This window comes from Emydura macquarii, unplaced genomic scaffold (genome assembly GCF_026122565.2).
Source record: "Emydura macquarii macquarii isolate MOO-44397 ecotype Brisbane River unplaced genomic scaffold, CSIRO-AGI_Emac_v2 contig_1043, whole genome shotgun sequence".
Classification (NCBI taxonomy): domain Eukaryota; kingdom Metazoa; phylum Chordata; order Testudines; family Chelidae; genus Emydura; species Emydura macquarii.
The window spans coordinates 14,200,619-14,214,461 of record NW_027131180.1 but is presented as its reverse complement, the minus strand read 5'-3'; the positions used below and the strand labels follow the sequence as shown (position 1 = coordinate 14,214,461).

At 40.6% G+C, this 13,843-nt stretch overlaps 1 protein-coding gene across 2 annotated transcripts; it reads left to right on the top strand.

Annotated features, from left to right (window-relative positions):
- The first annotated feature begins 584 nt into the window (after nucleotides 1–584).
- Nucleotides 585–13,537, top strand: FUNDC1 (FUN14 domain containing 1). 2 transcript variants are annotated; one of them, XM_067545155.1, is made up of 5 exons: nucleotides 585–757; nucleotides 2,487–2,643; nucleotides 4,466–4,541; nucleotides 10,367–10,495; nucleotides 13,036–13,537. In XM_067545155.1, the coding sequence occupies exons 1-5, from the start codon at nucleotides 727–729 to the stop codon at nucleotides 13,111–13,113; spliced, it is 471 nt and encodes a 156-aa protein (XP_067401256.1). In that variant the 5' UTR covers nucleotides 585–726; the 3' UTR covers nucleotides 13,114–13,537. The 2 variants fall into 2 exon arrangements, with proteins under 2 accessions (XP_067401256.1, XP_067401257.1); XM_067545156.1 differs by lacking the exon at nucleotides 585–757 and adding an exon at nucleotides 1,155–1,176.
- The last annotated feature ends 306 nt before the right edge of the window (nucleotides 13,538–13,843 follow it).

Sequence of the window (13,843 nt, the reverse complement as noted above, 5' to 3'; positions counted from 1 at the left end):
CTGCTGTCCAAAATCATTGGGCGGAGGGGCCAAAATCATAAGCCACCCTTCCTTCTTCTCCTCCTCGCCCTGCCAAGGGGCCCCCACCATCTACAGAAGCATCCTCCAGCCCGGCCCTGCAACCACCTGGCTCGTTGTCCCCAACCCCACCCCAGGGCCTCCCCTCTGTAGCGGGCCACTGACCCACCTAGAACCTCCCTCCCTGCTACCCACCCTGCGCTGCGCTGCGCTGGGGTTCGCACAATGGCTCGCAGAGCTCCGGGCCTGCCCCATCGTGTTGTACTGCCGGGCTTCCCGCCAGGGGCTGAGGGGATTGGAACAGGGCCCAGCGCTGCCGGCCTCGCGCAGGCTGAGGCTCGCAAGGTGCCCACAGCCAGCCAGCAGCTCCCCCTTCCACGGACCCACCCCACACCCGGCCGTCCGGCGGTGCAGAGTCCTCGCCAGCAGAACTACAATCCCCACAACCCCTCGGGGCAGAGGTCGCGGTGACGTCATCCCTGCACGCCCACTTTTCGGCCGGCGGCGAGGTCCGGACCCCCCTGAGGAATTCGCGGAGCGTTCTGCGCCTGCGCCTGCCTCCTGCTCAGCCGACTGTGCCGAGGCGTGCGGCCTAGCACGGGCCCGGCCGGCTGGGGGAGCATAGAGCGCAGCGGCGGGGCGGGGCGGGGCGGCGCAGAGCGGTCGGTGGGCGGAGCCCTCGGCCCGCCCCCGTAAACAGTCGCAAACATGGCGGCTCGGAGGCCTCGCTCCGCCTCGGGTGAGTGAGCGAGTCAGTCCCCTCGGGCGGAGCCGCCGCTGCCGGGTTCCCAGCCCGGTCTCCTCGCCGGCGGGGCGGCTCGTTCCCGTCTCACCCGGGCTCCCCGGCGCGGGGGGGGCTTGTCTGCCCTGAGCAGCACCCAGTGCCCCCGCCCGGGGGAGGGGCTTGGCGGGGGCGGGGGATGCGTCGGGAAGCCGCTGCCCCCCGTGGGTGGGAGCTGCGGGGCCCGGGCTGGGGGGTCCTGGCTGCCCGGTTCTCTCCGCGCTGCTGGGGCGGGGAGTCGCTCGAGTCTCGCCAAGGCGCGGAGCGCGGGTCGCGCGGGCTGTCCCCTCCTCATCGGTGGGATGGGGCCAGCCCGTAGGTGGGTCAAACCCGCAGGGCTGCTTTGGGGGGTTAGTGCATCGCTGTGTTTATGCCAGGTCAGATCTTCAGATAAAATGTGCTATCGGCATGTCAAGTATTAAACAAATGCCCCCAGAAACCCTAGAGTAGTGAAGAGAGGGGAGGAAAGGAATGAATGAATGCACTTCCTGGCTCTGTCATTTAGGGCCTTCTTCAAAGTCCATTAAAACCAAGGGATTGAGCTGGGGTGAGGGTGACGAGATTTCCATCGCTTCCTTCTACATTGGGCTTGTCTAAACCCAAAAGATCACTAGATCTATGCCAGTAGAGTTCTCTCTAGTGTGGACACAGCTATACCAGCATAAAGGTGCTTTATATTGGCATAGCTGTTCCTGGTCAAGAAGGGAATTAAACTATACAAGAGAAATACACCTTTATATTGGTACAGCTGCATCCCGGGAGGGCTTGTTCCTGTATAAATGGGTTTTTTAAAAAATCATATCCCAATCATCGTACTTAAAATTAAGGTTCTGTCACAGGTATTTTTAGTAAAAAAGTCAGGCAGGCCGTGGGCAATAAACAAAGATTCACGGAAGCCCGTGACCTGTCCCTGACTTTTTTACTAAAAATACCCTGGGGGAGAGGGGACAAACAGAGCACTGCTGGGGCTTGCAGCTGCTCCAGCCCCACCACTGCTCCTGCACAGGGGCTGACAGCAGCTGTTTCAGCCCCCCAACCAGCCCACTGCTCCAGTGCCCCAGGGGCTGTCTGCCAATCAGCTGTTCGGTGGGGGTAGAGGCTGGCTGCTAATCAGCTGGTCCAGCTCTGCCCCAGAAGAAGTCACAGAGGACTGGAAATTCCTAGAAAGTCGTGAAATCCATGAGCTCTGTGACAGAATTGTTTCCTTAATCATAGTTACACTGGTACAAAAACTGTGAGTAGACTAGGCATAATACAAAAAATCCCTATTTCGTGTTTCTATCCCCTATATAATAAACAAGGTGGGCCATTTGCCTTACCACCTCCAACCTGGTAACGTGAAAGTTCAGTACTAGCTTGTTAAAGCTGTTATTTGAGTCACTTGCCCTCCATTTTAAGTAGTCAAGACCATTAAATATTGATTGCAACTGATAGTAATGTGATAACACCATAGTTTTTTGTGTGGATCTTCTTAATTTACCACCCCTTTGACCCATATTTACCTCATAATTTAAAAAAGATGGCTGACATTTTGTATTGAACTACTTACAGTGGTTCTGTTAATCGCTTTAGTTTTCATAAAGCATAACTTTACTACACGATTGAGAAGCTCAGAATGAATGCTTATAAAACTTGCTTTGAACACTTACTAAAAGGAGAATTACCTATTTTTTAATTTTTTTTAAAGAGCACGACAGTGATGATGATTCTTATGAAGTATTGGATTTAACAGAATATGCAAGGCGTCACCATTGGTGGAATCGTGTATTTGGCCGAAATTCTGGACCAATTGTAGAAAAGTATTCTGTAGCTACTCAGATTGTAATGGGTGGAGTGACTGGCTGGTGAGAGAGGATCACTTCTGATTATTGTAACATGCATTTGACTGTTCTGAAATTCTTGACTGTTCTGTACCTTTCAAAGTGATAAGCTGTTTGAGTTTGCATAGTTTCCTAATTAATAACTGTAAATTCAGGATAAAGATAAAGAAAGAACTGGCACTAGATAACATTCAAAAGCCCAGATTACTGTCAGTAAAATACACCTATTATAAAAGAGAGCCCTTGCCAGTTATTGCAAAAGAGCTTTGAAGAAGTTGACAGCACTGTAAGACCATTTCTTTAAGGAATAAATGGAAAACTACTATATATAATGATAGTGTTGCTGTGGAGTAGTATATTTTATTATAATGCAGACATAAGAACCTGATTATTTTGTTAATGAGAATAAGACTTGCATATAGAACAGACCAGAAGAAATGTTGGGCAGAACAGAGCTTAGTCAACAGCCCCAAATACATTTTTTTAGGTGAAGATTCTTTGTTCCAAAGCAAAAGCCATTTGAAGTTGAACGACTTCTATTCAGTTTTCTTACAGATAGTAAAATGGGAAATTGTGTTATCACCTTAGCTAAAAAGATATTTATTCTAAGTGTTTTGTTTTTAAAAAAAAGTTTACAATCATAAGTGCAAAGAGTTAATTTAAGTTCTAATATTAAAACATTAATATTATATAGCAACATTTTAAGTCAATGAAAACAAATATTTTTGGATTTAAACAATGCTATGATGTTTAAAATACAAATACATGAAAATCTGAAAGTGAAACGGGCTAAATGAAACTGGAATCTCCATTTTACAGGCTGAGTAAAGTGTAAAAACAAAAAAGCATAAATGGTGAAAAGAGAATTATTTTAAAATCGTTTAAATAATATGAGGTAATTAGTAATAGATTTTGGGAAATTAGTGGTTTCAACATGATTTTTAACCTGTCTCTCTCTACAGTTGTTAAAAAAATAATAGATAAATGCACAAAAGCCTTCAGAGCTTTTAGAAAAAAGTGTAATGGGAGTTTAATGCCAATTCATGAAAAGTGCCAAATCGAGTAGCCTAGAAATTGAAGTATTTTATCTATAAAACAGTTTCAGTTGGTGGAGAGGCAGTGAAACCTATTTCTAACAGCCCTACAAAAATACCTGAGTCCTGGTGTGCACAAGCCATTGCTAGAACTGAGAATGTGGTTGACTCATCTCAAAGTCTGCCAGCAAGAATGTTAAATAGAATGGAGGCTTTTCTCCACTCAGAAATAGACTAGGACCTTGTCTACACACAATTTTTATACTGGTTTAACTATTTTGTTCGGGGGGGGAGGTAACTGAAATAGTTAAATCAGTATAGCTTCTACTATGGATTCATTTACATTGGTACAAAAGTCCCTTTGACTGGTATAGCCTATTCTCCTTCCCTGCCAGAAGAGAGATACCTATAAGGGCGCCTCTATACTATTATAACTGTTTGCACTAAGGGGGTTGTAATGCTTATACTGGCTGTACCAGTATAGTTAATGTGGTAACATTTAATTAAATTATTTTGCGTAGAAAAGGCTTGAAGCCACCAACTCACTACACAGAGGACATCAAATAGCCATTAGCTGATAATATCCTTACTGATCTAGATTTGTGCTTAATTTGCATCACCAAAAAGTATAGATTTATGTAATACAGAAAAATCTCCCCATAATTTTGTTGGCTGCAGAGTAAGAAATAGGAAAGTGAAACTCTCATTTTAGCAATCCAAAATTTTAGTAGGGTTTAATGAGAATTCTGAAAAGTGGCATTATGGGCGAGACAATCTTAACTTTATTGGCATGTTGTTTTGGTGGTTCTAAGGTGTGCAGGATTTTTGTTCCAGAAAGTTGGAAAACTTGCAGCAACTGCAGTAGGTGGTGGATTTCTTCTACTTCAGGTATGTAGAATTTCATTATTTTAATATTTAGTGAATGTTTTATAATTGAATTATATGGGGAAAAAATCAATTACTGGGTATACTTTGGTTGGGAAGGGGAAAGTGAGTTCCCTATCTGTTTTTTATATTAGACTTACCAATTCATACAAAAATACTGTTGCTGTGCTGGTATATTCTTACTTAGCTTTACATTCAGTTTTTTAAAGCTAATGAACAGAAAATTTATAATGAACAGGAATAATGTGATGTTTTAAAATAAAAATAGTTTCAAGTAAACTGAGAATGAAAACCTTAATGCAAAAATTCAAATGCTATTTTTGATTTGATGTTGCCAGACTTAGCAAATTGATTATAATATTGTGGTTGCAGAAGTCAAGGGATGTTAACAATCTTTATTTTCTGTTAATAGGGGGATGGAATTTCAAAGGTACCTAAGTGAATTAGACTCCTATGGAAATCATAGCTCAGATGTCTAGTTTATTATTATACAAGTAATTGCCTTAGAAATTCTCAGTATAAGAATAACTGTGGACAGATTACCTCCTTCAGTATCTGTTTGAAACTCCTGCATTTTGTTCCCTTTTCTTCAGCTGCTGGTAGCTTAACTGTCTGGCCCACTTTTGAGAATGCCCTTTCCCTCAGCACTAGTGTTACTAGTTATATCACTTTTTTCCTCAGCAGCTTCCACTGGCCTCTCCTGCCTCCCTGCTCTACTGCTCTCCCCTCCTCAGATCTGCTGTAGGCCAGATTAATAGATTTTAAGGACAAAATAATAATTTTATCTAGTCTGATCTCCTGCATTCTATCCAATGATTTGGGATTGAGCAAGAACATATATTTTAGAAAGACCTCGACTTTTGAGTTAAGACTTTGCGCAATGGAGAATCTACCACATCCCTTGGGAAGCTGTTCCAGTGGTTAATTATTGTCCCCCCCCCCCCCCAACGTAACATATGGCCCAATCCGTTTCCTCCCAGTCATTTCAGAGGAAGTGAAGTGAGCCCCTAGTAATTAACCAGTTGGTTTATTCAAAATTTATACCCATCAATTTAAAGACTGGACAGTAAAGATAATCTTCTCACTCATAGGGTCCTTGAAGTTTCTGAAAAACCTCTCTCACTTTTCCTTATGGATTGTTTGAGGACCTCTAAGTGCTACTTCTTAATTAGCCAAAATGTTGTTGAGGTGTGAGAGTCACTCCCATCCCTGATAGCCTTATCTACATTAGCAAATTTTACTTTTTACTTGGTTCCTCCTAGATCCTTGTTAAATGTTGTGTTCTCACACACAAGTACTCCAGTTCATTTACACATGTTCCAGAAAGCGTGGGCTTTCAGCAGGTCTGAGAAGTATTTCAATCTGAACCATTTTAGTGCCAGTGGGGACAGCACCAAAATGGGTCTAACTGAAACACTTATGATAGTTGTCCCAAAAATGTCCCACTCTACACCGGTGACCTTCTGAAATATCTAAAATTGACTGTTGCCGCAAGTTGTGCCTGGAACTGTGGGACATGTATCCCAAGGGCATTGCATCTGAAATGGTTTAGAATAATCCAAATTTGGAGATGGTGCACAAATCAACCTATCTAGCATGGACACACTAAATTGTTTGCCTTAAACCAGTGCCATACACTTCTGGATCAGTTAGGAATGATTCTATTCTTTATGTAGGCACATCCTGTGGGGCTTAGGAGTGCTCACTGTACTTCAGGGCTTTCCTGTTCAGCAGTACAATGTTCTACCACTTGGCTGTTCTTTATCAACTTGTGTCACACAAATTTTGAATTAAAAAAAGAAACAAAAAAACTAGTAAGTCACTAAAGATCCTATATACAAATGGGGAAAATAGGTTTGCTATATTTGTTTACATACATCTTGATGGGGGGAGGGGAAGTTGTACAACTAAGGTACAATAGTTCTATATCTAGGTTCAGTTGTTTCCATCTTTAATTGATTCAGATCAAATATTGCTAGAAGTGAATAAAGTACATGTCTTAGTCATTTAATTCTAAGTACTTTGCATTTTAAAGATTAGTCATAAAACACATGATAGTCTAATTATATTTCTGTAGTCTTTAAAATTTTTTCATTTAAAAATTACCTGTAAATACACAGTGTAAATTCAGTTTAATTCAGGAATATATGTCGAATGCCTTCATCCAAAAACTTAAAGGGTTTTTTTTCAGCATGTGACTAGGAATTACCTTTTATTAAGGTTCCTTAAAGTTGCAGGTTTTGCTGATGCAAAATGTTGAAAAGTTACAGATACCAGAGAAATCCACTGGAGCAAGAAGGAGGCTCATTTTTTGGGAAGTGTACTCAAGTAGAGTCCTATTTGTGTAGTTTCTGAAATTTAAGAAAAACCTCTAGTTTTTTTTTTAGTATATATTAAAATTGTGTTCAAGGGATCAGGTTGGAAACTAAATATAAAATATATCATATGGTTAATTTTTCACAGGTAGCAGATAATGAGTCAAATTCTGAAAACTAGCTAGTTAAATTACAACCTGTTGTATTAAAAAGTAGTCTTGGAGGGGTGTGGAGGGAGGGGAGAGAGAACGGAGAATATCCATTAAAGATTCAGCATGGTTTTAAAAGTCAGGATCTTACCATTATCAAGTTTTATGGAAGTTTGATATTCTGAATAATTTAATTTGATTGTGTATTATTTTTTATACAAAGAGATTGATTCATTAATTAATTCTCCTAATGTGTCTGATACAAGGCCAGTTCAAGTCCACTATTATAGATAGGCACTAGAAAAATAAAAGTAAATAGTAAAAATAATTAACCTCTCATAACAAACAGTAACAAACTTAACATCTTTCCTCTTTAGATGAACTAGTTCCTATAGTAGGGAGAACTATGGGAAAACATGCCAAATCCTTAAAATGTGGTTCTGCTCTGAAAAGTGACTTTGGTGTATTTTTGTTTGTTTGGGTTTTTTTTAAAGCACCTTCTCGCTCAAGAGACATGTTTTTTGTGACAGAGTGCTGGGAGCTAGCAAGTGAGCCAGCACTCTGATCACTTAGGCATCAATCAGCTCCTTTGGAGAAGACTGATTAGGGATGTGCAAGCTAATTGGCTGCTCAGGCTGGGTGAGCCAATTAGTGCACTAGCAGAGGGGTGTAGGGACAATACAGGAAGGAAGTACAGAGAGGGAGTAACCAAGGTTAGCTGAGCCCAGTGTGTGTAGAGATCTAAAGGAAGGGAGACCTCTGTTCCTTCCTGGCCCTGCAGGAAAGGGCTAAAGTTAGAGAATCACTGTATATAATATTGCTACATGGGACTGCATTGGTGTTGATGATGGGAATGTAAATAAATCACACAAAGCTGCCACTCAGTGGACAGAGTGTGAGAGGTTCCTGGCGCATCTGAGGATGCCCTGTTACTTGTGTATATTTAGTCATATCTGTCCAGTTTAGTGACAAAATGTTTACTGCTTTTTGTTCCTGTTTGCATTCAAAGACCTTGTGTTAGCCATTATTTAATCATAAAAAGCTTTATATATAGTAAGTCATTTATTCTTTTCCATATTTGGGCTCATTTCTTTTGAAACACCATTGATGGATTCAAGTCTTTACTTAAGTAATTCTGTTACTAAGAGAACATTTGAAAACCATACAAGTTGCAGAAATAACAGTAGGATTTACTGGTCCACTCTGACCTGGCTACATATTCCACGTGGGTTCTGTGGTAGCTGTGATATCACAGCATGATGCATGCTGAGGCATCTCAGTGAAATTGGAAGAGGGCAATGTGCTACTTTGGGGAGGGGAAGAAAAATGTGCTACTTGGGGGGGGGGGGTGGAGAAAAAGGTTGAGAGTTTCTCAAATTCTTGGGTTGAATATCCCACTTGACACTTTTGTGCAGTTTGACAGGGGCATTCAACAGAGCTGCCAAACCAAATAGAATTTTTATATTGGAAATTTGCCTTTAAGCAAATGCCTTAGTTCTGATAAGTTTTAGTAGAAATGTTTGGGGCCAGATCCTTAGCTAGTGTAAACTAAAGTAGTTCCGTTGATTTTAATGACACTTTGCCAGTTGACACTAGCTGAGGATCTAATCCCTGGAGTTTAACTCTTCAAAAGGAAGCTTTACCTGCTGTTTCTGTTAGTTCATTGTTAACTCCTGTATGATAAAGTTAATGTCTTAAAAAACCTTGTAAGGTATACATGTATGTGGTGGTTAATGCTGCCCATTTAAGTATCAGATTTATAATTCTGGAGCAACTTCTAAGCATTGTCTGTTGTAAAACTGACTGAGTGCTATTTAATAGTAACAAGCACTTCCTCAGATTGGTTGGTTTAATATGAGTGAAACTTGCTGTTGGAGAAGTTGGTTCTTTAGTACACTCTACCTACTCTATCTACTTCTGCATTCTCTTTATTGTATTCCATATCAGAGGTTTGCATAATTCATGTCAGTAACGGCAGCAAGGTAATCCAGCTAAACAGATTCTTTTGAAGGACCTATTTCTTGAGTTAATGGCTTCAGCAGAACCCAGTGACTGTAAATCAAAGTTTGGTGTTTAAATTCAGGGCATTATGGAGGAGTTGGTCATAGCTCCATGCCTAAGATTGTGAACAGGGTTCCATTGTGTAACTTTCTCACGAGATGAATCTCAAACTTTGAGTTCATATAAAAACAAAACTTACCTAAAAGGTTTATGGATAATATCTGGGTTTTTTAAAATGATATATAGACTGATTTACCCAGCATTTAAAAGACCATTAGAGATTTTTGTAGTCTTGATTTTCGTTTCTTGAATAATTGTGGTGGTTTCCATTTAAGAGGAATTATTTTTATTAAGTCATTGTCCACAATGTGTTAGGTGTTCTCCAATCTTATAGGAAAATGCAGTCTCTGCCCTAAAAATTTTGTAATCTATGTCCCTCATCCGACAACCACTTAAACATGCAATTACTCTACTCATGTGAGTAGTCTCATTGAAGTCAATAGGACTATTTGTGTGTGTGTGTCAATTTACACAGCTGCATAAGTGTTTACAGGATCAGGCCCTTATAACAAAGGCTGAGGGAGAGGGATAAAACATTCATAGTAAAAAATGGGGATGGGGGGTTGGCGGGGGGAAGGTTGTTTTTTAAGTTAGTATGAACTGTCCACAATCACTCCTCTGTTTGCCCATAGTTAGTTGCCTCATGTCTTGTAGGCATTATGGTAGAAGTGGTTCATGTTATTTACTGATATGTATACTATTTATTTGGGGTTTAGTAACCTAGAGAGGGCTAGAGTTCTGTAGTATCAGGTTCTTATTATGCTGGACAGTTTATAATACTAAAGACAAGAGGATAGTTCTCAATATTTCTGTGTGAGGTTTAGGTAACAGATTCTCTGAGTGTCCTGTCCCAAATTAAAAATTCAGGGTTGATGGTGAAAGAAACTAAAATGAAACAAAGCTGTTTTTAGTCCTTTGATAAGTGCTTTCAATTTCCACTTTTGTTGCAAATAAAGTAGTAGTAAATATTGAGTATATAAATTGACCTGTATAAATTAATCTGTAAATTAATCTCAAGCATAGTATAAAATAAAAAGTGGAAAAGGGATGAGAAAAACAAGAACCTATTGAACCTCAAAGTATAAATTTGATTTATTACAGAAATAATCTCTGGAAAGTTGAAGCACAATATCTGTAGCATCTGCAGTTAAAGTACTTGAATTTCCATGTTTGTTTTTATCTAGAAAAAGCAAACCTGAAACAGTTTTTAAAATTGGGTAGACACAAACATCTTGTGATTTGACTCTTTGGATGTTATTGGTTAGTGTAATTGTTCTTATTTAATATTTTTTAATTTCCCTAGATTGCCAGTCATAGTGGGTATGTGCAAGTTGACTGGAAGAGAGTTGAAAAAGATGTAAACAAAGCAAAAAGACAGATAAAAAAACGTGCAAACAGGGCAGCACCTGAAATCAACACCCTCATTGAAGAGGTAAAATATTTTTGAAAAATAAATTAATCTGAACTGTACTGTTTCCTTTCAGTTAAGATTACATTGGTTAAGGTTTCTGGCTTTCCACTGCATTTGGTCATAGTTAAGCCTGATCTCTAAAATTCTAGGCAACATGTGCAAAATTGCAGGAACATCGCCCTGCTTCTTAGAGAATACTTGCAGAAATGTGTTCTGTTGAGGAGACTGTGTTTTAATAAATGTTAGACGCACTGCAGAACAGCCTAGTGCCAATTTGTTACACTAATGTTCGCTTCCAGGTGAGATTTTTTTTTCTTATGCTAGACCATAATAATTACTAGCCTTACATTGATCAAGCTTCAGGGCTTGTCTTCATAAAACAGAAAGGTACAACAGCCATGTCCAGTTTTGAGAATTTGCATCCTGCTGTAAGGCCAGTTAATATCCCAGAATACTGGTGCTTATAACTTTATTTGAGTAAAATAAAGTTGCTTTTTGGTGGTGGTGTTGCAGCTCAAAATTATGATTTTTGGAAAAAAGTTAAACTTTCCCTCTTTTGAATGAAGTAAAAATCATTTTGGAGCTGGTGTTGAATCTCTGTGTTTGTAATCTTGAGTTTCTTGCCACATCTGGGTAACTGGTGATGGTGCAAACATCATCTACATTCTACAAGGCTTTACTGTCCCCTGTGCAGAGTGCAGAGACTCTCTAATTGCTGGTGAAGTACTGTACTAAAAGTAATTAACCCTAACTGTTTTCAAATTGACTTAAAATGAAGAATGTGTTTGCTTATGTACAAGTCATGGGAACTATGCTTTAGATCAGCGGTTCTCAACCTTTTTTTCCCCGAGTACCACTCCGGTCAGGTAGAGTCAGGTCGAGTACCGCTTCACCTGACTGTACCTGGCCAGAGTACTACTCGGAAAATAAGCGCATTAAGCACTTTCAATCAATGCCCTCCGCTGCAACCCTACAGCCATTTGCCCATTTTCGGCGGCAGCAAGGGGGCATGATTCGGCGGGAGTAGGGAAGAACGGCTGCGGCAGCTTTTCTCAGTGGGCGGGGGAGCAACGGTGGGAGGTTTTCTCGGGGGGGGGGGGGGGGAATCGGCAGCGGGCGGGTTTCTCGGCCGTGGGGGGGGGGAATCAGCAGCGGCGTTTGTCGGCGGGGGAAGGGGGGGATCGGCGGCAGCGTTTGGCGGCGGCGGCAGGTGGGCAGGTTTCTCGGCCCTGGGGGGAGGAGGGGGAATCAGCAGCAGCGTTTCTCGGCGGCTGCGGGGGAGAATCGGCGGCAGCAGGGTTTCTCGGCGGCGGGGAGGGGGGGATTCGGCGGCGGAATCGGCGGCGCGATTTGCCTCACGTACCACCGAGCCGGCTTCCGCGTACCACTAGTGGTACGCGTACCACCGGTTGAGAACCCCTGCTTTAGATAGCATGTAATTGTCCACCTCATTCTTCGAACCAAAATAGAGACTGTCCCTCTCCAAAATGTATCTGTGCTGTGCATAGTGTTGATGTACTAAGGAGGAACTACCAGCACTCTTCTAGTATAGCTGAGGCCCATTTAGTTTTAGGAATAGTTTCTCGTTTGAGAAATTCCCTTTACCAACAGAATATTAGAAAAAATTAGTCTTTTCTGACAGGAGATGTATGGGCTGTTTTTTGCACACTTGAAACCTCATACCATGTATCTAATTTTCTGACTCTTTATCTTAAAGTCTGACTTGTGTTGTGGTGCAGAGTATCATAGCAGTGTCCACGCTGGTGCCTCTGTAGTTAAAGATCTTGGCGTCTCCAGCATAACCTATATGGAATTATACCTAGGTTACCAAATTGTTTTTATAATTTTAATTCTAGTTTGAAACTTGGTAAACAGCTGTCCAAATCAAATGCAGCTTAATCAATCTTCTTTGACAGGGTGAGGGAAGGGCCAGGGAGGAATGAAATCATGTTCCAAATGGCTTTGATTTTAAAATTGTGGACTACTGCACTATCTGAAATATCTAACGTCATTGATTTACAGAATGCCTCTATTACATCATAGTAAAGATGTAAATCACATTTATTTTGTGTACCTGGCATAACACATAGATTTTGTGTTGCTATTTATATCCAAGCATCTGTTGATATAATATGATGCTTTCCTATGGTATATGATTTACAGGATTAAAGGTTACAAAAGTGTGGATCACAAAGAAGTGACCTTGAGAGTATAATTAATTCCCTTTGTCTGAAATGAGTTTAGTGGCCTTACCCTATCGCTTACATTTTTACAATAGAAATGCACAGTGCAGCAGTTTCTGCACAAGAAAAGGCCAGTATTGGCATAAGAGCATTGCTACAAGTCAAGAATGAGGTGCATTGTTAAAGTTTGCAGAGTCCGCCTGCACTATATCTGACTCCGGCATGTGCTATGTCTGCTAAAGTAACCTGTTTTGAAAAATTAAGTCTATTAAAAATAGTAAACACCTATCTTCTCTGGTTAATCATGATAAAAATACTAAATGGCCCAGTAGATGTAATGGTTTTACACAGATCACTAAAAACTATTTTCTTTTTCAGTCAACAGAATTTATCAAACAGAATATAGTAGTATCCAGTGGATTTGTTGGAGGCTTTTTGTTAGGACTTGCATCTTAAGGACCTGTATTTTGTCTTCCTGATGGCATCAACCACAACAAAGAACAGTAGTAGTGATGCACTGTCTTAAAGCAAAGCAATGTGGGTCACTGATCGCTCCAGAGCAAGGAGAATGGACTAGCCAGACCAATTGGAAGCTTTTCATTTTAGGCTTTTGCCTTCTGACGCTTGGCAAAACTAAGATTTGCTGAAAAACTGCAGTGTGCGCATCATTGCATATCTGGACAAAACTGGTTAATTTTCATCATGACTTTTTTTTTATTCTGTGACCATTCAGAAAACAGCATTTTTAAAATGTTCTTTTTGGGAAATAGCTATGTTACAGTAATATAAGAAGGAAAGCTCCATTTTATGTCTGAATGTTTTCCAATTAAATGTTGCTTTATTATTATTTAAAAGGTATTGTCCTTCATGCTGTAGTAAATAGTGCCAATGACTAAATAATGTATACAGTATGTAGCTTCAGCCTCAGGGCTGATGATATTCCTTAGAAATCACTGCAATAATCTATAAATCTGTAACGACTTTTTACAGAAGTATTAAGTAACAAAGAATCATGAGCATATTAAAGGTGAAAATCAAACCTCGATGCTGGTCTCCTTTTTTTTGTACTTTATTCTATAAACTTCACATCCTTTAGCAGTCAGGGATAAGGCACAGGTATTTGCATACAAATTAGTGTATCATATAAACAAGTACACACATTATTTAATCAAATGCATGTCATACA

Bases quoted from the DNA above. Each gene is read 5' to 3' on its own strand.
- FUNDC1 (XM_067545155.1), top strand. From the start codon at position 727: ATGGCGGCTCGGAGGCCTCGCTCCGCCTCGG. The intron at 758-2,486 runs GTGAGTGAGCGA...TTTTTTTTAAAG, and splicing joins GAGGCCTCGCTCCGCCTCGG to AGCACGACAGTGATGATGAT. The intron at 10,496-13,035 runs GTAAAATATTTT...TTTCTTTTTCAG, and splicing joins TCAACACCCTCATTGAAGAG to TCAACAGAATTTATCAAACA.